Here is a 22,950-nt window from a genome sequence, read left to right as displayed (position 1 = left end):
TATATCAATATCTGAGATGCAACCTTGGAAACTTCACTACATATAATTCAGTATGACTCGGGAGGGGTTAGGACCATGGCTTCCGGCCGCTTTCCTATCTAGGTAATTCTAACATCATTCATGATATCAGTGGCAATCGTGAGGCTCATTTTCGCCCCATCGTCTGGGTTAAAGAACTCTCTCAAGATACTCTGACCTTGCAACTATACAAGTCGGCATGCTAGGTATATGTAGCTCAGTCTTGCTGGTACATTATTATGACCTACATTCTAGGTTATATCAAACGAGATAGTGATACATGTAGTGATGATTGATAATAAAAGATCCAAGATACTTTTAAAATTTTTTCAAATTTATATTGGTACCTAAATGTTTCAGTAAATTTTGATAAAGTTGTACTAATACTCAGCTTAGGGTTATTTGAGTATAGACTTAAATATTCCTCCCCCCAGTAACCTCGATAGTCTCCCCATTAACATACGAAAACCACGGACTCGCCACACCTACAATCGACCTAGCCGCCTCCTCCGCTGTCCCTGGTCTTCTGAGCGGAATGTCGGTATAAGCCGCCAACGTGTCCTGCGCAGATGGCTTTCGGCCTGGAATCCCCAAAGCGACCTTTGTGCCGTCCGCAGCAACGAATGCTGCGCCGTCTTCCTTTGCGGCTGTGAGGCGAGTGAGGATGTAGCCGAATGCGATTGTGTTGGCGCGGACACCGAATTGCGGGCCCCATTCTTTGGCGATTGTTTTTGTGAGGCCGATTACGCCGGCTTTGGCGAGGGAGTAGTTTGCTTGGCCTCTTTCCAGGAATTAGAGTGTATCCAGAAAAGAAAAAAATTGAGGGTGGATGGGGGAAGGGAAGGGAAAAGGGAAAGGGCTTACGCGTTGCCGTGGGTTCCGCTGGTAGAGCTAATATTGATAATGACGCGAGGCTCCTTGTCCTTTACGCGGAAGTAGGGCGCTGCGGCGCGGACGAGTTTGAATGGTGCTGTGTTGTGCACTGAGAGCATGGTGTCCCACTGTTTATCGGTGATCTATTCCCGTTAAATACGTTATGACCTGGCAAAAAGGAGAGAGCGAGAGAGAGGGATGGACAGACCTTGTGAATAACGCCATCCCATGTAAATCCAGCATTGTTGACAATAATATGAATCTTTCCACCGCCGAATCCAGCGGATTTCTTTACTAAAGTGTCGATGTAAGCTGCATCCATGACATCGCCTACAACGGCGATTGCGCGGTTGGGCGAGATGTCATTGATGCGTTTGGCGACTGCTTCTGCTTTGACTATTTTTCCTTTCTGTTAGACTTGTGCATTCTAAAGAAGAAATAAGAAAGTGAGGAAAATTACCCTGATCGATATCAGCAACGACAACCTTGGCACCTTCATTGGCAAATAGGCGTGCTGCTTCGGCGCCAATGCCTTGTCCTGCACCGGTGATGATGGCGGTTTGGTTGTTGAAGAGTCCCTGGGGGAAGTTGAGGTGGGAGGAGACTTGGTTTAGACGGTCTTGGGGTGCCATCTTGTATTTCAAACACTTTTAGAAATTACCTGTAGAAAATTACTTATGTGGGGATGGATTGAAAGTTTGATAAGAGTTGAATGGAGTATGACTTTATACGGTAATGGAGTAGATATCATCTGGTTTTGCGGGGAAGAAAGCTTAAGACTTAAGCGCTTCCAGGTTGGTATCGGAGATGCCGGCACCGGCTTACCTTGCCCTAAGTAGTTACAGTAACCGAGGTATGTCTACAATGAATTCTACTGATCAGATTTGGAAAGAGTGATTTGTTTTGATGATTTTTTATTTTTGTGTTTTTGAAGATTCATAAGAAATGTCTCTGTCTATATACATGGGTACAAATTGTATGCTTTTGTTTTGTATTTTGTTGATGGGCATTGTAGTGCTGCTTAGGGTTTGCAAGCTTAAGCAGATGGCCCAATGTTCAAAGTCATCTGGGTACCAGCAGGGCAGCCGTGAGTAGCATGGTCGTCGTTCCAGACAAGGTAAGCATCGGCGCAGGCAGTGTCACCGGGAGCGCAAGTAGCAGAAGGGCATCCGCTATCGTTGGAAGTAACCGCGAAGCCGACCTTGGTGAACTCAGAGCTGGTGCCCATATCGATGAGAGAAAGATCCCAGAAGATAGTGTCCCCTTGCAAGGTGTACTCGTACTGAAGGACATCGACTTGCTCAGGCTTCATGGCCATCTTGATGGAGATGCCGCCGCGGTTGGGGTTGGTGCGCCAGCTCTCAGTGTAGCTGGCGCCAGGGTCGAGGCTCTTCATGGATCCAGCATCCTCGCTGACGGACCAGTAGTAGATAGTGTCTTTCATGTTGTTGTGGATGTTGACGCTGCCGCTGTTACCACCGTTGGTGTTGACAGTGCCGTGAGTGGTAGTGGAGTTGGTGGCGGTGGTGGTGGTGGTGGTGGTGCTGTTCATAGAAGTAGGAGCAGCAGAGGCAAGAGTGCCAATGGCAGCGAGAAGACCGAAAGCCTTGGTGAAATACATGTTGACTTGAGGTGTTGTTTGAAAGAAAGTCTGAAAGAATGTAATGTTGGAAGACTTGTTTGTCTTGCTTGAATCAATGAAAGTGAGAAATGAATGTTCTTCTTATATCTCGTGTGTCTGTAGAGAGATACTGTAGTCTGTTGATCAAAGGAGTGTTTGATTCTTGATTGTTTGTCTGATTGATGAGAACGAGGATGGACAGAAGGGTGTGAATTTCATCCATATTTATAACTTTTTGGCCCATCGTGCTCGCCCAGCAATCTTCCCAGATTATCCCAGAATTCAACCGATATTTCCCCTTGGGATTATGCTACCTGTACCTGAGCGGCCGCCTCGGATCGAATAATGACCTGACCACGGTACGGCAACGGTATATTCGGCAGTTCAACGGCCATGCCGTTATACCGGATCTTGGTTCTTTGAACTGATTGGCACATGGGGAGGCGATGTCGACGTACCCCCTTTTAGAACCTTATTTATAAGCTTGAGCATTCATCCGAACAATGGGTTGGCTTTCGGCGACTCGGGTACCTAGATTTCTCCATGGGTAATCTGGGCGTTTTCAGTGGCGTGAGCAAGCTTTGATAGGCCCGTCGGCAGAAAGTTCTCTGATGCGCCACTGGGCCATTGAGTTTTCAAGATAGAAAGTTCGGGGAACCGGAGTTTTGCCAAAGATTATCCGCAGGCTGGTTGCCAATGGGCTTTGAGGCGTTGTCGTTATTGCTCAACTACGCTCGGTCGATAGGTGTGGAACAGAAGAGAATCGAAGCGAAAGGACAGAATTGTGCTTCTCTATCTGGCGTGTACGCGCATAGTCTAAATCTTAGAGTAAGGCGGTTTGCATAGTATTCTGACATCATGGCATTAATGCATAGTAAAATGAACAATCGTCTAAAATCAGGGCTAAAATAGCTCATCTACCTATTCATTCATCTATGAGTTTTTTAATCAATTGCGAACCTCACTGAGGAATCAGGACAGCCCTAAAGTGCACATCGCCATTCTCCAACTTCTCAAGAGATTCCTTGATGCCCTCTTCCGTCATAGGGAACGTCTCAATCACTGGCGTGATGTTGTGGAAGGATGCAAACTCGAGCATCCTGCGCTGAGTAGCTCTCGTCGCAACCATAGAGCCGACAACAGAAATACCATTGAGAATCAAGCCGATGGCCGGAATGGATAGATTGTCCCCAGATACGGTGAGCGGGTAGATTCGAGAACTGGGTGCCATGAGGGGAATGATTGCGTCCCAGTTGGGTTGTTTTGCTGCAGTCACGAGCAACCTGTCAATCTTTGGTGCGCCATTGAGATCGATTTGATCCTTTCCTTGAGTGGCGATGAAGTGGTGTGCGCCGAGTTTCGTGGCTTCTTCCTTCTTCCTGTCCGATCCTGAAATCACGACAACACGGGCGCCCATCTGCGATGCAAACCGAATGGCAAGATGACCAAGGCCACCAACACCCAAAACTCCCACTGTTTCAGTGGATTTCAAGTCCGATAAGGCTGTGAAGACGGTGGCACCACCACATTGCAGAGGTGCAGCATGCACATCGCTGATATTGTCAGGAATCTTAAACAAGAAAGCCTCGCGAAAGACGCCGTTGTATGCAAAACTGCCTTGATCGGTATTGCCTGAGCCGTAGAGAACGCGTTGGGAGCAAAAGACTTCGGTTCCTTGAAGACACTCGGTGCAGAAACCGCAGCTGTCGGTTTCGTATCCCCAGCCAACTCGGTCGCCCTTTTTCAAGAACTTGACATCTGGTCCGAGTTCCTCAACGATGCCTACACCTTCGTGTCCGAGGACCATATTGCTGTGTCGCTAGATTGAGTTAGACTGGTGATTTCTGTACCAGGGCGCAATTGAGTGCTTACATAGTGAAGATCGGTTCCGCAAACACCGGATGCAGTCACTTTGAGGTAGACCTGGTCGCCGGTAAGTGTATCGGGTTTGGCTGTGGTGCTTTTCTTGGGGTAGCCCTCCTGAACACCCTTGAAGACCGTGAAAGAAGACATGTCGGTTTGTCGGGAGTCTGACGTGTGATGCGATGCTTTATGTTTCAACGTTCAACGATTGCTTTGAAAGCTCCGTATTTGGTTTCTTGTTGTAGCTGAACTGCTGTGTGACGAGATGCGAATGATCGGGAGGTCGAGGGGACTTATATAGTTTTTCCTTGCGCGAGGATATACTGGAAAGGTCGTTGCATCCTGGTAGCAGAGGTCATGAATTACGTACGTTCTTCTCATTGCCATTGCCCAATAATGGCAACTTGAAGCGTCCACGCTTTCCACAGTGTATGGTTTTTGCATCTTTGCCTCGTGCTTATTTGTAGGATCGAACACTGTGGAATAGCAGCTAAGTGGACCGTTGTTACAAATTATCCAGGAACAATTGTGATTACTAACCATGATATGGCGATGATGAGTATTCAAAAAATGGAGGGTTAGCTAAGTCAGATGAGATCTGGTTATCCATGCCGTAGATAAGATAAGATTGGACGAGATAAGATAAGAGGGTAACGTCGGTCAGCTTAGCGGCTGACCTAAGCTTCCGACTTCCAGGGGCGGCCAATACACGGGCACCCGGGTGCCCGTGTATTGGCCGCCACTTCCAGGTGCTTGCTGACAAACAAACAGCCCCCCCCTCTTTCCTCTCTTTCCTGACCATCGCATTATCTTCTGGCTTCAGCACTGCCATCGCCAAACTGACTAGCATATCTATAACCATGCCAATCAACAGTACTACCGCGTTGCACTCTAAATGAAGCCTCCTTCTGAGAACTCCTTGCGATTCCATACACCGCTGCGGCCCCGTCAAAAACGAAACCAGGTCGCCAGGGCTTGCGATGAGTGCCGTCTCCGCCGGATAAAGTGTGACAACTTCTCTCCGTGCTCCAATTGTAAGACGAGAGGTAGTAAATGCACAAACGACGCAAACCGGATTGCCTCCCTGCCACATGCACACCAAGAAATTGAAACCCTACGGCGCCGGGTCCAAGACCTGCAACATGAACTACAGCAATTGCGCCAGCAGACCGATAAGCAAACCCGAATTTCGTCCCCCGTGACAGGTCTATCTACGCCAGAGCTCTCAGCTTCTGAGAGCATTCAATCTAATGGCGATGCAGTCTCACGAAGAACGAACTGGGGTGGCATCCACTTTAGGACTGCCCGCTCACCCAACGAGACATGGTATGGACCATCGTCGCTCTTCTATTTCATGGGACGCATCACGAATTTCTTGAATCTTAATCTGGATCAAACCCAATCGAAAGACCAGATGGTACCCGATTCAGTCAGTAGACGGCTGTGCGGCCCGCTGGTTGGTATCGATGAGGATTCTGACATTCATGGCTCTGAGTCCCAGCAGAAAAACGAAACTGAGCGTGGTCCTTATTTAACTCCAACCCAGGAGGACTACTTTTTAGACTCATATTGGAGCTCTTACCATACTTCCCTGTTTCCAATTCTTGACGAGACCGAGTTCAAGCATCACTATCGATCGTTGTGGATGGCCTCGGGGAATGCGCGAAAAGACTCGGCTCTTGTTGACATTGTAATTGCGCTTGGCATGCAGTACGGCGTTTCGATGCTGCCTAATATGAGAAATCAACTTGCGGATAAAAGCGACGCTACTATTGCCGGTCGATGGTACTATCAACGGTGCCAGAATCTACTCGCCTACGAATTAGAAAGCCCTACCTTGGCGACCTTGCAGTGCCATCTATTATGTGTGATATTCCTATGTTCGGCTTCTTTTCAAAACACCTCAGATAGCACCTGTGCTATGGCTGTACGCACAGCTCATATGCTTGGTCTTCATTTGAATCCTCCACAAAGCATGCCACGCAAGGAGCGCGAAATGCGCAAGCGTTTATGGTGGGCGCTGTACAGCTTGGACAGCAAGCTTGGAATGAAGTTGGGCCGCCCGTTCCTACTATATCAGACCAATACCACGCCTAAATTGCCGGACGACGATGTTGAAGCTGCGATGCTGTCAGGTTCTACCTTTGCACCTCTTGGAAATAACGCGACTTGGCTTAGCTTCAATCTACAAAATATGACCATGTTTCTGGCTGCCCGTGAGGCTCACGCCGCGTTTTATAACAGAGACCTGCACCTTAAGGAGGGCCAGAATTTATGGGATGACGTTAACGTTCTGGAAGGCCAAGCTGAATTCATTTATCCGTTTGTTAAGAACCTCGAGAATTGGACGAATGGCGTACCTAGTACTCTCACGACAAAACGCAAAAACGGCAGTCGCCCATTTGCCACCGGTGGCACAGATCTGGAGATTGAGCAATACTCTCCTCTCTGGCTCCAAAGGCAGCGTGTGATCCTTGAGCTAATGTACCATAATCTAAGCGCCAATATCTGTCGTCCGTTTATTTCATTTGCCCCCACTCCTTCGTTGGCCATCGCGGAAGAATTGGCGTTCAAATGTGCTGGTCATGCCATAGCCCTAACAAGCATCACACACCAAGTTCTCTCCTCGACGGCTATCTTGTCCGGTTGGCACGAGGCATTTCAATGGCAATGGAATAGCGCCATGACTCTGGTTGGCTTTGTGCTCGCTTATCCGCAAAGCTCAATGGCCATTGCAGCCAGAGATGCAATCACATTATCGGTTTCCGTTTTCGACATCTTTGGAAACAGTTTTGCAGTAGCTAATAGCGCAGCTGCCATTGTGCGAAACCTGATCATGAAAATCGATTTCCTTGCCAAACGTGCTTGGCAAAGAAAGTCTATATCGGATAACCACAAACAGACAGCTGATCAATGTTCGATATCTTCCATTACCACGCAATTACAATCTGGACCCTACATGAATAACAATTCCATTATGTTTCAGCCATCAGCTGGCGTTCTGGACTTTGGTGACATGAGTCTCGAGTCGATGCAAGATATGTTTCACATGGCTTTTGACATCGATCAGTGGAGCGACCTCAACGGTTTATGGTCACAAACAAACAGAGCTTAGATGAGTTCCTATTCCGATTAGAAACCTGAATTCGCTAGTCAGCTAGATTGACTGAAAATAAGTCACAATTCTGAGTTGCGGAAAGTCGCCGCTTAATAATTGGAATGGGTGGCGACGGCCAGTAGGAGCAGTTCCTTGCGTCAGATGATCTAAGGACCCTTCGATCTATATCATGAAGCTTCAAATCTTCAACTCTCTAAATATTGACGGCCTACCAGACTCCGTTGCTCAAGGTGCTCATCAGCGCTGAAGCATCATTGCGCACTCACATCCAGATCAAATCCATTTATCACCACTTATTCATGTAGTATTATAGATTCGCCTCTTATAGCAATACTAATCCGCCACGCAAGAATATCCTAGACTGTCAATTTTTCGTAAAAACCATGATTGTTTTGCACTGCAAATGGCTGGGTTACTCAGTCGACAACAAATGAAGACACTCCATGGCATTTGTGAGGAATGGCTTCCAGAATATTCCAACATGTCAATACCAGATTACTTTCGATAGCCTCATGTTACTTAGTCTTGTTCTGACATTCCGAGCTATATTTAATAGTACATTCTCCATTGGATGAAATCCTAAATCAAGGAAGTCAGTCTCTCTTTGGGCAACACTTGTATGCTGGTATCCCAGAAACAGAGGGAAAGGGTGCTGACTTTGTGCTCAACCTGTAACAACCTGGGTCAACCAACTATATTTTTGAAGAGAATACGAGGGACGTGAAACAATATCAATGTCATACCAAATATGACACTAAATTGGCCACAATTCTGCTGGTGTAACCTGTCAAGCACATGACCCAAAATCGAGTATCTCAATTGCCTAATTAGGCTATAGACTATAGAGAGTCGTACGAGCGCATTCGGGAAATTCAGCTTCCAAAGTCTTCAGCCCGGGGAAATAGCATCGAAAAATAATGCATTACGACTGCACTGGAACTAGTGAATCGAGTTGTCTGATCATGTCCACCAACGAGTAGAGACTGCGAAGTATCCGTGTCACAAGAACCACACCCATGGATAATCGAACAACCGACATTGAATATCCTTGCAAATTCAATGTTTCCAATCAGCGTATGTAAAATTCGGACCCATATGCAATTCATAAACAGCCCATATGACCAGCACATAACTCATCCGTGAATACCAAACGCCAACCAGGAAGCCCCAACCGACCTCACGGTTGACTCGAATAGCGACGCTTGTGTAGAAAGTCCGGGAATGCGCGTGACTTCTCTCTTGTTAAGCACACGGTGCGGGCATAACTTGTATTGGATATCGTGATATGTGGTGGTTTCGGTTCAGCCTAGAGCTGAGCCTCCAACTCAATACCGGACTTGAGTCATGCATATTGCGGCCTGGTATCGACCCTGGAATGTCGATTAGGGCTAGAGACGCACGGTGATCTAGGTCGCTACGCACCTAAGTGTGTTTGGTAAAATACATGATTCGTTAGTTTAAGAGCATTTGAAGCCTCATTATAACTTTCATTAAGATTAGGGTGAGTTGCTACCTAGGTATGCAAATTAATAGGTACTATTAAGAGGCTAAAACGCAAGGCTGATCTGATCTGATTGTACATCGACGAATGACGCGAACCCGAAACTACCAACTCTACCAATCTCCCCTTAAAACTCAGAAGTATTGGCTACAGGCTTGTGTATGTGATAGGCACCAGCACAAGTCCGATACAGAAACGCCTAGCTCATACGTATCATGAAAGTCCAATCATATCGTATGATGGGAGCCTTGCATGGTCCAGGTGCGCCTGTTGTGGGAATCCCTCCATTGTTATTGCCTGTTGGTATGGTGCCACACCTCCTCCGCATTGAGTCGTTGCGGTTTCAGACATGCTAATAGGCCAGGAAACTGGGTTTGCGTGGGCAGTAGCTGCAGTAGTGATGCGAGCGAGGATTGCCTGCATGTTGCCAATCAATGTATCATAGCGATGGATGGTCTGAAGTACAAAGCTGATTTCATTTGGCGATAGGGCGTTGTTTGATTTTGCCTTGCCGTTCTTGAGGGCTGAGCATTCGGGGTTGCGTGTCTGGTGGATCCGGTCGCTTTTGTGTATGAATTCCTGTGCGGGTGTTTCCATCGAGGTTGGCGAGGGAAACCCAGATGATGAGGATGAGGACGATGACGACGACAAGGCATTGTTGTGCATGCCGATGTCTCCAAGAACGCCACCGCTAATCCCAATCTCGGTGTAGATTACGTCCCTTAGCGCACGAACAATCTGGTATGACGTCGTAATGCCCTGCTCGAGTATGCAGTCCTGAAGTGCAAATGCATAATTGTATGGAATAACATGATACTGTTGCTGTTGTTGGTCAGACCAGGCTTCGTGGTTATCCTGACTGACTCGATGCAGGACAAGATGATTGAGGACGTCAAAACTGCGATCCAGCACTGAAATGAGAAGCCACAAACTTCCACCACTCATATTGGGACATGCTGCACAGCTGAGAAAGATATGGCTCGATGACAAAGAAGCTGTGACGAGTTCCACAGTAGGGTCAAAACGCCACAAGGTAAGATCCGGGTCGAGAGTAGATATCTGCCTCTGACTCGCATCCAGTCTATCAATGCAATGACATACGCGGGCCACTGTTGGTGAATTGGACTGTAAACTGAACGCAGTTGTCGCTTCTTCACTTGGTGAAGGCAGGTATGGTGCCAACGTAGGTGAGGCATGTCCGTACACAGTCTCGAGAGAATCGTAGAATCCTATGTCTGTCGACGGCATACCCCCTTCCCACAAGTGTGGCTCTGCTGGAGATGTAGGTGATGGATACACGGGGAACATGGGATCTGCACAGAGGTATTTGCGCGCCATCGGATGAGAAGGATTTCTCATATGCAGCTGAGAAGGATGCACGAGCTCATATCGTGCTCTGATATCGTGTGTTGACTAGTCTCTCGTTGGTATAGAATTCTGAGTGAATAAGCATAATCAAGGGCAAACTACTTACGATGTTCCTTCTCTTCCTCTGCTGAGGAAACTCGGCATCCGTCAAAGGCCTCGATATCATGCTTGTAGAAACCACACCAGTTCCACCGCCCAATGCAAGTTTTCCCAGTTGAGCAGCCTGAAGATTCTCTAATTTCTTCAGTGTAGCCTTGTTCTTGCTACCCTTTGGTTTACCTGCTCGATGAGCAATGCTGTATCGACATTTGTAGTCATGTTTCTTGCAACGAATGCAGACCCCGCCGCCTGAACAACGGACTTTGGACTGACGACATGCGTCACAGGCGGCGCGATACCGCGGTTTGCCGGCCTCGTCTATTGACTGCATTGATGTTTGTCTGTTGCAGAACTTGGCTTAAGGCTGATGGAAAACAGATCAAATTTCAGGCAACACCAAGGATATCTTGATATCCCTCGAAGTAACAGCAAACTGAAATACCCAAGATGAAGAGAGGTGTAGATATGTAAAGAAATAAAAGAGAGCACGTTCAAGTACCTAGTAGATAAACAATTCAGGACCCCCAATGACGTGTCGGGCTATGGAAGTTCCCGTCAACTATAGACCTTAAAATATGCTCAAGGTCTGATTCAAGCACTGCCAAATCTGGAATGCCAATGTTTTCTTCTTCTTTGAACCAGCTCCAGACTGCGAGTAAGGTTGTCGCTCGAAACCAGGGGTGGCAGAACTAGTTCGAAGCTTTATTTACATACCTAGCTACCTGAAACTATACCTAGACCCGCTCATACATGTAGATGATGAATAGATCTATCCAACAAAAATCGGAGGGCGTGGGTATGTATGTATGCCATGCACACGAGAACAAACGGAAGTTCTAGCCTAAACGTCTTAGACTTTGGAAGATCAAGAGGCTAATTGAGTCTTCTTCTTTATTCTGGAAGCTTGGCCTTTCTGGAAAGGTGTTCAAAGCCAGTCAGTGATATGCATTAGTTCAGTCGTTGATCTTCGTGATGGCTTTCTGGTGGGGACAAAGCGAGAAGGAGAATTAGGGTTAGCGATTCGATTCAGCAGGTCGAAAGACGAACAGAACGATTTATGGTATTAGTTCGCTATGACTGCAACTACCTTTCGAAACACAGATTAATCATCGCTCGCAAGGCAAAACACGATCAAACGTCCACTGACAAATAGAGATGATGTGGTGCATGCCAGCATCGAATGAGTGCAGAAGGCCAATCTATGTACGTATGAATGTATGTCAAAGAATCCCGGGCGGAGCCTACCATTTTCTAGAAACTGACTAGAAAATGGGAAAATCCAACAGGTCTAGGCTTATTTTGTTGACAGGAAATAGCGATTAATTTTCTTTGCCTGTTCCTTTGTTCCAGTCACGTTGCTCCTTCGTCCCCGAGACTGTGCTAAGAACCGGGTACAACACTTTTTCGAGAAGAGAACCCCGAAAAGTTCCCTTAGGAGCAATCAAAATCTCATGACTCGCTTAAGGGCTTTCCCGTGTTTTGCTTACTTGCTCATGTACAACACAAAGATTCGAGTTACGTCCCCGATTGGCAGGGGCGCTGAAGATCACAAGACGAACAGGTGGCCTCTCAGTGGTCAGTTAAGGCTGTTTGGCAAGCGTTTACCAGATTTAGGGCTGGTCGCCTAGGTATTATAGCAACAAAGAAGGAAATCGAAGCCTTTTAGACTTCCACGCAAGTCAAGAGAATCAGAGGTAGCTCGACAAACAGAATTACATGCATAACACTAACGTGAAGCGAGACTGTCAGACTGATAGCACCGGCATGAGAGCTGTCAGATCGACAGAATAGGAGACATCATTCCAGAAAAAGTAAATCTATATATGTACATAATTAAAAACATAGCTCGGCCAAGCCGCTATGCCTGTAGTCAAACGCTTGAAGGAGACCTGTCAGATGCGAAACTGCAGCGCACACCACGAGAACATGGAATATCTGATGGGAGTGGCCGAATATATTAAACCGGCCTGGTAGCAGTCTCTCTGGCACGCGAGCTGCGTAAATGGTGGCACCAAGGATATACAGAAAACCTTGAAGAAGCAACCAATAGAGGCCGATCTGATCTGTCATCTGCTTCGGGCCGTACAACCACAGACCGTGAACAACCGGGAAAATAGCAGACAACCCCATCGAGACGAACATCATGGCTCGAAAAGGGCGCCAATCTGGGGTCCGGAATTTAGGCGTCAGACACACAATTATGCACCCAATGCCTATTGTGCAAATCATGGTCCAGTAGGATGACTGTAACCTGGGTGTACAATAGAAGCCGTAATAGACACTGGGGATGAAACTGCCGGTAATAAGGCCGACGATACCCACGTAATCCAAGGCATTGCCAATACGAGCCACGGATGGTGAATGATTACAGATAGTGTGATAAGTTGCAGACATTCCCAAACAAAAGGTGGCACCGACAAAGAAACAGGCAAAGGCGGATATATCACCCTGAGTCGCCGATTGGTAGCGAGGCGCTAGCACTTGATACAAGCGGATACCCGCTGGTAAGGCTACCAATGCAGGTAAGAGATGCGTGTATATATTCACAGTTTCGTTGTGAAGGTATGCTAATGATTGGAATGATACAACGAACGAGGAAGACGCTGGCCGATAGCCGTGATGGATGTAGTGGTTATCCTGTAGCCAGGGCGGAAGCTCGTCCCAATGCAGTAATTTTCGAATTGCTTTTCCAGGCTGTTTGACAGCCATTTCCGTAGTGATTTTCTCATTGGCGGGTCTCTTGTTGTCGTTGCTCGATTGTTGTTTACGAGTCGAAGACCGCAAACGAGGATCAGACATGATGTTGGTCTGAATGGACAGAAGTCAACGAGGCTAGAAAGAAAGGGGAAGAACAAAGAAGCTACTAGACATACATGTGTAAACAGACACAAAATTGATGTTACGGGACGATAGAAAGAAAATATAGAGAACTCGACGTCCTGTCGAAAGTTCCTTTCATATATCCGAGGCTCTTCTAAGGTATCTACAGCGGATTCATGCAAAACAATGAAGCCTTCAGAAATGTTGGGATGGTTCATTTGAGACACCATTCCTTTTTGGGACTAGATCCGGAAGTGGCAGATCGATCACATGTAAGGCACGTGAGACGTCGAGTCAAACAGTGCAAACAAGACAAACATGCGGGCCAATTGCTGAATCGTCATAATGGCAAGAATGGCAGCGCAAACAATCAGAATCAACCAACCTGGAGTTATCGACAAACAAAGCCCCAATATATCAATGCAAATGCAAATGCAAATCATTCATGGCATGAGCTACTAGTCAATCCAATATGAGCTATCGAGGTCGGAACCCACCACCCTTCAGAAGACAGGATAACGGCACGAATATCAGAAACAATACCACCGGGAGTCGATTGCGGCCGGTTTCCGATCCTCTCGAAGCTGTTGGTTTCCCCTCTAAGGGTGACAAGACGTATGTTCTCCTCCCTTGTGGCAGCTTCCGTGTGCACTAGAAGCGATAGCCGATCGACAAGCTGATATTTCCTGTCCCAGGCTATTAGACCACAAGGCCCAGAGAACATACTACGACACCATCGTCGACCGCTACATGCGATTTTGTTCTAGCCACTCGCATGACCTTGAGGCAGCATGGGCATCTCTACCTGCCAGTGCATCTGCAGATGCAACCAAAAATCCCCCATCTAATCTTCCTGCCCTTCCGATTGGCAAGCCTTCGGCCAAACCCGCTCCTCGAGATGACTCCGCAGAAGACCTTATTGCGAAGACGGAAAGTCTGAGCCTATCAGGAAAGCAGACTGCTGAGAAGCAACGTCCCCCGGCAGCTGAATTATCCACGTTGTTGATGTCACTTCGCAAACTACGCGAGGGAATCTTGGCAACGTCATCTACTACTCCAGTAGCATTTCAACAACAGATACATATCTTCTCCATCCGCTTCTCGATACTAGCACGCCACCCACCGTCTTACTTTTCCTCCTTGCGTTACTTGCTGGATAACTTGCACACAAATTCTCATCCGCTCTCGGTACATGATTTGACCGATTTCACATCCTACCTTATTCTGGATTATGCGTGTCGTCAAAACTCGCTTGCCCCTGCCTATACATTGTTGGTCCAAGCCAGAGAGAAGCATGGCTTCAAATCTCCCGTTGTTGACCAAGTCCTTAATGCCCTCACTCATGACAATTGGATCTCATTCTGGCGGATCCAAAAAGAGGTAGATGGTTATGTCCGTGCAATCATGGGCTGGGCAACAGACCACATGACGAAACAGGCGCTCAAGGCTGCTGGTCGAACATACCTGAGTGTGAACGCGAATTGGTTGCTGCGAACCTCCACTGGCGAAGAAGGTTGGACTTGGCAGAGGCTGGCAGACAAGGAGAAGTTAGGATGGCAACTCGAGGGTGACTCAGTTATTATCCGGAAGCCTAGGGCGAAAACCTGAAACGTTATTCCTGTGAGAATCAGGTATACCCGATCGATTATCGATCCTCTGCATTTTGCATTTCGCAACGTCCACTTAGCGATTTCTTGTGTAACACGGCGTTCGTATTCTGGGACGGCATGACATGCTGTATTCCTTTCCGCGTTTTAGGAGCGTGACGATGATTCATTGTATTATTAGAGTCTAGATCGAAGACATGCATCACAACTTGAAATCCGCATTGGCGCGATCGAGATTCATTTCTCCGTTGTGGGTCTGCTGAGATACCATCTGCCCTAAGGCTAATTTGCGGTTCTGCGGGTTGTCGCAGCATAGCTCGTAGATGGTCGCCAGATTGAAAGTAAGACTTTGAAAAGCATGGTTTTCAGAGATGAGTGACTCTAGAAGGGAGCGAGACTGCAAGTTCACCCAGATTGGGTTTCAAATAAGTGACACGGAAGCAAAAATTGTGATGCAGGAGTTGAACATACCTCGTTCAATTTACCCGTATATAATAAGCATACAGCAAGATTCTGCACAATCATTGGCCTAGTCGATTCCTCAGGATTATCAAGCAAAGCCTTCCACTGCACAGCAGCCTCGTCATAAGAGCCTTCAGCCATGGTTGTTAAAGGTTTCAGAATTCCGTCTTGTAGTACCGTGGACTTTTCTAGTATGCCTTTGGCAAGGGCAAGATCCCCAATTCGCAAAGCTAGTAGAATAGATCTGGCTTGATTATCGACATTCCTGGAATCTCCTAGATTGCTCAATGATCGTCGGGCTGCGTCAAGGTCGCCCATCTCGACAAGAGCATTGACACTGCGTACTCCGAGATCGTAGAGTCTGTCTCTCCATATTTGTTTCTGCGTCTTATCTAGACCTGACTGCATAAGCTCTCGGCGGGCCTCGAAGCCGAGCTCATATAAACCAGTTATGCTTCTGCGTGAGTCACCAAAGGCAATGCTTTGAAGACGAACGGCAAGGACGCGCAAGGGCCATGGAACGATATGATAAGACCGCCTGGCGCAATCATGGACATCACTGTCCACTTTGAAATCAGCATCTACATAGTAGAATGTCGAGTTGAGATCTTCCAAGGCTTTCGACTCTTCTGCGGCAAATGCACTATTGCCTGTTAACTCAAGGCAGGCCAATCGAGTATATAACAGCGTGAAAATGATGCTCGCATCCGAAGAATGAATAAGCGGGGATGTCAATAACTTTGCACTCAAATGAGCCGCTAGAAGGAAATGGCCCTGTGCAAGCTGCTTGTTGAGTACCTCCATAGAAGCCTCGATTGTCTCTCCTATCGAAGGATTGTAGAACGAAGAACGGAACATAGGCGGGATCTCGAGTTGGGAGAGAGGGTGGTAGATTTCCGGCCGTAATAGAAATGAAAGATCCTTCGTCACGACTGTTGAGAGTTCATAGCTTGCGAGTATACTGTCAAGTTCAATTTCCAAGGGGCTGAGATCTAGGGGATTCGATGGGGAGAGTGAACTGGCGTCATGCGAGAAGCGGGGATGTTGCGCCTGAGACTTTTGGGGGGATCGAGGAGACAATGGGTCTTCCGATGATATAGTTTTACTAAATCTGTCAGCTCGGAGATCGGATAGAAGTAGACATGTAGACATACTCGTCGGAGATATCTAGTGGTCCTTTGGTCGATGCACGCGGTCGGGTTGCTAGCAGTAGGGGAAGCATGTTAGCATGGGTCATTGTGACGAAGATCTTCGTAGTGTTGTGTTATCATCTTACCCCTGGAGATATTGCGTTGATGCTTTTCGCCATGAGAGCTCGCCATTTTGGTGGCGTTCTCTCACATCAAATGGAGGTATTCAAATGCGTTGAATTGTAGTAGAGGGAAACTAGCTGATGGTATGGTCCGAGTGGAGAACGAAGCTCAAGCTAAACAAATCTCCGGAGTGGACCGTATTCTGCCGGGCGGTGTGCTATTACTCCTGTTTAGATGTTGCGAGTTGGCCTTCATTAAACAACTCTAATTACTCCTCTTTCTTGACCGAGTCCGCTTCTTACGTTCTCTTCTCCACGTCTTCGAATATTAAAGTGGCTGCTTTGAGAAACCGGATATAGTTAAAGTCGCCCAGCGTTGTCTTCATTCACAATGGCGAAACAGGACAAGTACTCCGTGATCCTTCCCACCTATAACGAACGGAAGAACCTACCGATCATTTGCTGGCTTATTGAGAAGACATTCCGAGAACAGTGAGCAATACGCGCTATTATGTACTTATGAACCATATACTCACTCGTCGTCACTAGAAATCTCGACTGGGAAGTCATTATCGTCGACGACGGCTCTCCTGATGGCACACAAGACGTCGCAAAACAGCTTCAGAAAGTATGGGGCACCGACCATATCATCCTCAAGCCACGAGCTGGCAAACTCGGTCTTGGAACAGCCTACGTTCACGGCCTCCAATTCGTAACGGGAAACTTCGTGATCATCATGGACGCCGATTTCAGTCACCACCCGAAATACATCCCCAAAATGATTGAGATTCAAAAACAGAGCAATGCGGATATTGTGACGGGTACGAGATACGCTAAGCGCGGCGACTTGAAAGGTGGTGTGTATGGATGGGATTTGATTCGGAAGTTTACTTCGCGAGGCGCCAATCTCATCGCGGATGTCATGTTGATGCCCGGTGTTAGCGACTTGACTGGTAGTTTCCGGTTGTATAAGAAGAGTGTTTTGGAGAATGTCATTACAAGCACGGAGAGCAAAGGATACTCTTTCCAAATGGAGATGATGGTCCGTGCTAAAGCTTTGGGCTACAAGGTTGAAGAATGCCCGATCACCTTCGTTGATCGTCTATATGGGGACAGTAAACTTGGTGGAGATGAGATTGTTGGGTATCTCAAGGGTGTTTTCATGCTGTGGTTGAAAGTTTAATGGCGCTTTTACGCTTGCCTTCTATCTATCTTTCCCTTCCTTCTATAATACTAATGCTTTTCCGACCCAGGATTCGAGGCTCAATGAATGGCTTCATTATCTGTTCATGAAGCTTGTTTTCCTGTACCCTCTCTCTGCTTCCCCTGATGACCATTTCCTGTGCTGCAAAGGCATCTTCTGCGGTTATACTATGTCCTGATATTTTTCATTTGTCGTGATTGCGATCTTGGTGCATTACTTTTTGTGTATATTATTATTTTATTTTATCTTTATTGCTTCAACAATACAAGGCGGCGCCTTTTCCCTCATCACCTTGCTCATGTGGTTGCGGATGCCACATCTTTCAAATATGCTTTAACTCGCTTGACCAGGTCCTCTCTAGCGTTGCCTTCACCGTCGCCGCCGATGTTGTGGGATGCTCCGGGAACAATACCGCTGTTCTCATCATCCCATACCTTCTGAAAAGACTTATTTGAAGCTGCCTTCCAGCGCTCCAGAAGCTTGACCTTGTCTACCTTCTTTGGAACATATTCGTCGCTACCCGAATACACAACCAAGAGCTTCGTTTTGAGTAGGTCTCGGGTTGCAATCATACCAAAAGTCTCCTGTAGGCGTTTATCGGACAAATCCGAACTGAAGACATCATCCTCGCCAGGATTTTCTGGTCCATCTGGAGAAGCAAGGCTGAGGAAGCGTCTTGCTGTAAGTGGTACGAGCGGATATCCAATCCTTGCAGTCATCGGTAGAGGTAAAATGACATCGTATGCGTTTCCTGATGAATAGGTGCATGTCTTGGCCATTTCGACGAGTTGCAGATACGCACCTTCGACCTCGGCATCACGAAATTTCCCATATTCATCAGTGATCCCATCCAAGATTGCTTCTCGATCAGAGACAGGAGCTTGCATAATTGCACCATCTAACGCAGGTCGATCGATGTGGCGGAGTCCCTTGTCGAAGACGGTATCTGTGGGTAGCGGGTTGGGGGAGTATAGGTAATGCAAGACGTCCTGACTACCTGTGGAGTGTCCCATGATTACAATCTTGGGCGATTTGTTGGTCTGACTTGCTGGCAAGGATTGTTTCTTGTAATTAGTGATGTACTCAATGCATTGTGCAATGTCTTCAATATCCTGGCCCAGACGACCAGTTCCCCACATGTCGTACGCCGAGTTCGGGATGAATGAGAACAATGACCACTCTGTAGACTCAAGACCAGCAGAGAGATTCTTGAGGTACGGCACAGTACATAGGCCATCGCCCAGGCCGCCTATGAAGACCAAGCTGTGAGGTTTTTCATTGGCACTGGATGTAATATATTCAAAGGCGACAAGCCGTTCTGTCTATAAGTAGCTCAGCCTAAATGCATAAGGAGAAATCCAACCGGAATGAAATTTCGTTCACATACGACGTGGTGGACCTTGCCCGCATCTTGGGTCCCAACGACTCCATGGAAACCGCCCATTGCAAAAGACTGAGACTTCTGTTGGAGAACAGGTGCTATCAAGGGATGAAAGTAGGTCTAGGCCTATTCGGTGCTAGCAGCTTCAACGCAGGAATATTTGGTGGAATGAAGGCTCAGTCGATGATGATTTGAAGTGAAAGGAAGAAATGTTGAGTAAGAAGATTACATCAATTGTTATCAAGAGGGAAGGTGGGGGGGATTGATGATTGCCCCGTGTTAGGGCTTATCTAAGGGGGTTGGGCGGTCAGTGGCACCATACGGTAGAAAACCTTGACAATGTTAAATTCATGCTAGCATGATTCTTAAAGATACATTAAGTCTACCTATAATTGTATAGTCTAAGCCTGTCGTGTGCCAATTGTACTAAGAAGAGATCCTATCTCCCCTTGAAGCTTATCGACAGATTGGTAAAGACAATCTGGGTCGCTCGAAGAACCCGCTGCTATCTCCCCAAATCCAGATATTGCAGAGTCTATGGAGAACCTCTGCTGAGTGGGGAGGACAGTTTCCCGGATGTTCTTTAGCGTATTCTGAGTCTTGATAAGCATGTGACGAATCTGCATCATCTTAATGATCTTCTGTTGCTCAGAGTGCGGGTCTTGTGGAATCATCGAGTTAGATGTGGAGGGAAACGATGACGAATCTAGTTGCTCACTGGAAAGAAGGGCTTCTAGATGATCGAATACCATCTGTAAGGATGCAATAAGGAGATGCATCATGGATGAACTCTTCTCGCATGATTGACATGCCACAGTTTGATGACATGCAACAATTGTCGTGGTAAGGTACTGCAATAATTCGCCGAATGTACTGTACTGCATTATGCCGGCCGATGACTTGAGCGCATGGAGTGAGACCAGATTCGAAGTTTGCCAGTGGAAACAGTCACATGTTGGTACGCGTGCTTGCCAGGTTGCTGTATAGTTATTCGCCTCTTGGGACGGTAAAATAAAGTCTGTATTCCCGGTATTTGCCGGTGTTGTGATAAGTTGTGAACTGTGTGGATGGGACTCGAATGGTCGTGTTAGGGATGTTTGTTGTTGTTGGTACATTAGCAAGTTATCGTGTACTTGCAGTGCACTTAGCCTCATGTCAATATTCTCTGGCGGCGTTGGTGTCGGTTGTGGTGATATCCAGATGTAAGGTGCATAGGATGTATTCTAGTGGCCCGTTAGACTTTTGCCTTGCCAGTATTGGAATGTAAAAATTGCTGCAAACTCACCTGCATTGTCGGCATCGAATACTCAGGAGTAATCCAATCCGGTGTTAAAGGGATAGAATGAGGAGAGACGCTGAGAGGAGCTGGATTAAAGGCATATGGAGGTGTAGGACAGCTTGTTTGATACTTTGCTGCATGGAAAGCAGCTTCTCGCAAGCGAGCAAGAGTCTTCCGATTGCGACTGCCCTTGGGCTTCCCAATACGTGCTGCAAAACTGTAATGACAGTTATGATGATGATTCTTACAGTGTACACAAGGTGTTCCTCCTGTACATTTTACCTTCGCTTCATGGCATGCATCGCATGCTGATCGAAGCTTGGGTGCCTGAATATGAGCCATTGCCTGTCGGATAAAGAGATAATCTATAAAAATTGGCGTATACTATATTCTCGAAACTGTAAATCGTCAAAAGAAAGTACTTAATTACGAACCCGATAAACTGGGACAGGGCTTCAAACGTACCTGTTTATAAGGCCATTGAAGTAATAGATCCCAGACACATGTGAATCATCTGAATCCACCCACAATTCCATCACTTCCAATCACATTACTCAGATGACACTCGGTAGTTTCAGCTCTGGATTCCTGTGTAAAGTGGCATTGTATGTATCTTGTACAGTACTCCGTAGTGTAGTATGGAGGCAGCTGGCCTTGCAGAATGCACAACCCTAGCTAGGTACCAACTATAGCACTCACCGTAACGTCTTTCGGAAAACGCCTCGAAACAGGGGACGGTAATTGAGTGAGCGCTCCAAGTGCGTGCATACTGGCTGAATCAAAATGCTTCTACTCTCAATAGGTGGAGTACATGGTGGGGTGAGGATTAGAGACATTGGTTGGTATTGTGAGTTAGTGGGAGTGAGATGAGAGACGGATTGACAAGGCTAGGTATGTGTCTGATTCGTGGTGATTCCGTATTAGGTAGTGTGGGCGCCAAAAGAACCTCCAGTATACTACTTTGTTTACCTTGTTAAATACTTTATTATTATTATTTACGTGTATACTTTGAAGCAAACTCCGAATGGACTATAATATCTGGTGCAACCACGGGAAGACGCAAAGACCCTTATATGACCAAAAAATATCAGTGAGATGTCAGACAGGTTCAAGGCTCTTATCCAACTTCCAGCCCATTTCTGCCCCGGACAAAGAGGCGCGTCAGCCGTGGAGCACCAATCCCCGGATGATCTCGTGATGCTGGGCAGTGATTCGATGGGCAGTGCCCTTAGTGATCACCCGTTGTATTTAGGGCTAGGGTGCAAGGTCATCTAGCTGGCACATGCGTATTTACGCTGTTCGTACCGCAAAGTGACTATTTGACCCCATAGTTGGGGCAAATATGTACTAGGAATTAGAAAGCAAAACATTCTAGAACATCTTGTTTTTGGTTGGATATTAAAGACTGGCCAGAACCCGGGCAAGGATGAAATCGTCATCATTGGAGTGAGTTCTAGAAAAACGGCCCCCATAAGTAGGTATGCATGTATGTACAACGTGCTAGACAGACACCGTCGATCAGTTATTCTGGATATCTCTTCTCCGTTCTCTCCGCCTGTATGTGCGGCAGCGCATCATTTCCCTTCAATCGGAAACTACACCTAAGATGGATATTCATTCGGCTCAAATTCGTGGTTGGTGGCTGTGTACACTTTCGCGCGTGGACGGCAGAGAACTTGCCGCATTCGGCAAGCGAAGCCCTAACTGAGCCTCCTCGTCGATTGGATTTCTTTGAAAGACAATGTCTGTGCTACCATCCTTTTGTTTTTCAGCTACCGTTCTGATATTATTTCCTTTCACCATGTACTACTGCCATGCGTAACGCCGATCTCCATATTTATTCTATGTTTCAATCACTAGTTTCGTTGTCTGTAAGTGAATTGCGCCACTAAGCATGGATCATCGAGATGACGGCCGGAGAATTTCGGTCTTTGCCCAGGCAGATTATGAATGCATTGTTCTTGAAAATATTGTTTACTTGTTGACTTGAATCAGTGTCGCTTATCAGGCTGGATAACATTTTTGCCGAACAGGCAACCACGGCTGGACTATGATAATTAACAGAAATGTTAGGCCCCCCGCAGATGACCCCAAGCCAGGGATGTGGATTAATTATGAGATCATGCAATGGGATGTTGGCGTTTCCCTTGTCAGCTTCGTTCGGGATCCATAGATCCGTGAACATTTGTCTCTATTGGGTCTTGACCATATTTGCCCAGTCAGATATCAATATATGCATAATGAGGATCTTGTTGGTTCATAGGGACCAACATAGCCAACACAGTTCGACCAACTTGGAGATCTAGAAGATGCAACGTTAATGTTCCTTTGACCCTCCCTTTGGTAAATGATTGGATGTTATTGTTCCTAGGTGGCCGATAAAGTACGAGTCTCCAAGATGTGCCAGATGGCTCGTGTGGATTAGCAAGCAGGGTCCACGCTAGAGGCTACCTTAGGTCATCCTTGTTTAAAGGAATGCGTTTC

General features: G+C 46.9%; 11 protein-coding genes across 11 annotated transcripts; 3 read left to right on the top strand and 8 right to left on the bottom strand.

The window, feature by feature from the left end:
• Nucleotides 1–432: 432 nt before the first annotated feature.
• On the bottom strand, nt 433–1,523 carry EYB26_000516 (uncharacterized protein; the record flags this gene model as incomplete). Its single annotated transcript, XM_054259832.1, has 4 exons — nt 433–799; nt 883–1,034; nt 1,100–1,287; nt 1,352–1,523. The coding sequence occupies 4 exons, from the start codon at nt 1,521–1,523 to the stop codon at nt 433–435; spliced, it is 879 nt and encodes a 292-aa protein (XP_054115807.1).
• Nucleotides 1,524–1,927: 404 nt separating this feature from the next.
• EYB26_000515 (uncharacterized protein) lies at nt 1,928–2,512 on the bottom strand (the record flags this gene model as incomplete). Its single annotated transcript, XM_054259831.1, has 1 exon — nt 1,928–2,512. The coding sequence occupies one exon, from the start codon at nt 2,510–2,512 to the stop codon at nt 1,928–1,930; it is 585 nt and encodes a 194-aa protein (XP_054115806.1).
• A 961-nt stretch (nt 2,513–3,473) lies between these two features.
• EYB26_000514 (uncharacterized protein) lies at nt 3,474–4,525 on the bottom strand (the record flags this gene model as incomplete). The annotated part of the gene is made up of 2 exons (XM_054259830.1): nt 3,474–4,331; nt 4,385–4,525. 2 exons carry the CDS (start codon nt 4,523–4,525, stop codon nt 3,474–3,476), a joined length of 999 nt encoding a protein of 332 aa, XP_054115805.1.
• Nucleotides 4,526–5,270: 745 nt separating this feature from the next.
• Nucleotides 5,271–7,490, top strand: EYB26_000513 (uncharacterized protein; the record flags this gene model as incomplete). Its single annotated transcript, XM_054259829.1, has 1 exon — nt 5,730–7,490. The coding sequence occupies one exon, from the start codon at nt 5,730–5,732 to the stop codon at nt 7,488–7,490; it is 1,761 nt and encodes a 586-aa protein (XP_054115804.1).
• A 1,717-nt stretch (nt 7,491–9,207) lies between these two features.
• EYB26_000512 (uncharacterized protein) lies at nt 9,208–10,792 on the bottom strand (the record flags this gene model as incomplete). The annotated part of the gene is made up of 2 exons (XM_054259828.1): nt 9,208–10,407; nt 10,469–10,792. The coding sequence occupies 2 exons, from the start codon at nt 10,790–10,792 to the stop codon at nt 9,208–9,210; spliced, it is 1,524 nt and encodes a 507-aa protein (XP_054115803.1).
• Nucleotides 10,793–12,294: 1,502 nt separating this feature from the next.
• EYB26_000511 (uncharacterized protein) lies at nt 12,295–13,499 on the bottom strand (the record flags this gene model as incomplete). Its single annotated transcript, XM_054259827.1, has 2 exons — nt 12,295–13,269; nt 13,335–13,499. The coding sequence occupies 2 exons, from the start codon at nt 13,497–13,499 to the stop codon at nt 12,295–12,297; spliced, it is 1,140 nt and encodes a 379-aa protein (XP_054115802.1).
• Nucleotides 13,500–13,753: 254 nt separating this feature from the next.
• Nucleotides 13,754–14,889, top strand: EYB26_000510 (uncharacterized protein; the record flags this gene model as incomplete). Its single annotated transcript, XM_054259826.1, has 2 exons — nt 13,754–13,896; nt 13,977–14,889. The coding sequence occupies 2 exons, from the start codon at nt 13,754–13,756 to the stop codon at nt 14,887–14,889; spliced, it is 1,056 nt and encodes a 351-aa protein (XP_054115801.1).
• Nucleotides 14,890–15,090: 201 nt separating this feature from the next.
• EYB26_000509 (uncharacterized protein) lies at nt 15,091–16,672 on the bottom strand (the record flags this gene model as incomplete). Its single annotated transcript, XM_054259825.1, has 4 exons — nt 15,091–15,285; nt 15,360–16,455; nt 16,505–16,553; nt 16,627–16,672. The coding sequence occupies 4 exons, from the start codon at nt 16,670–16,672 to the stop codon at nt 15,091–15,093; spliced, it is 1,386 nt and encodes a 461-aa protein (XP_054115800.1).
• Nucleotides 16,673–16,993: 321 nt separating this feature from the next.
• On the top strand, nt 16,994–17,785 carry EYB26_000508 (uncharacterized protein; the record flags this gene model as incomplete). Its single annotated transcript, XM_054259824.1, has 2 exons — nt 16,994–17,094; nt 17,152–17,785. 2 exons carry the CDS (start codon nt 16,994–16,996, stop codon nt 17,783–17,785), a joined length of 735 nt encoding a protein of 244 aa, XP_054115799.1.
• A 317-nt stretch (nt 17,786–18,102) lies between these two features.
• On the bottom strand, nt 18,103–19,250 carry EYB26_000507 (uncharacterized protein; the record flags this gene model as incomplete). Its single annotated transcript, XM_054259823.1, has 2 exons — nt 18,103–19,128; nt 19,194–19,250. The coding sequence occupies 2 exons, from the start codon at nt 19,248–19,250 to the stop codon at nt 18,103–18,105; spliced, it is 1,083 nt and encodes a 360-aa protein (XP_054115798.1).
• A 338-nt stretch (nt 19,251–19,588) lies between these two features.
• EYB26_000506 (uncharacterized protein) lies at nt 19,589–21,002 on the bottom strand (the record flags this gene model as incomplete). The annotated part of the gene is made up of 5 exons (XM_054259822.1): nt 19,589–19,848; nt 19,906–20,410; nt 20,473–20,793; nt 20,852–20,864; nt 20,932–21,002. The coding sequence occupies 5 exons, from the start codon at nt 21,000–21,002 to the stop codon at nt 19,589–19,591; spliced, it is 1,170 nt and encodes a 389-aa protein (XP_054115797.1).
• Nucleotides 21,003–22,950: the final 1,948 nt, after the last annotated feature.

Source organism: Talaromyces marneffei, chromosome 1 (genome assembly GCF_009556855.1).
Source record: "Talaromyces marneffei chromosome 1, complete sequence".
Lineage (NCBI taxonomy): Eukaryota > Fungi > Ascomycota > Eurotiomycetes > Eurotiales > Trichocomaceae > Talaromyces > Talaromyces marneffei.
This window is presented reverse-complemented; position numbering and strand designations above follow the sequence as displayed.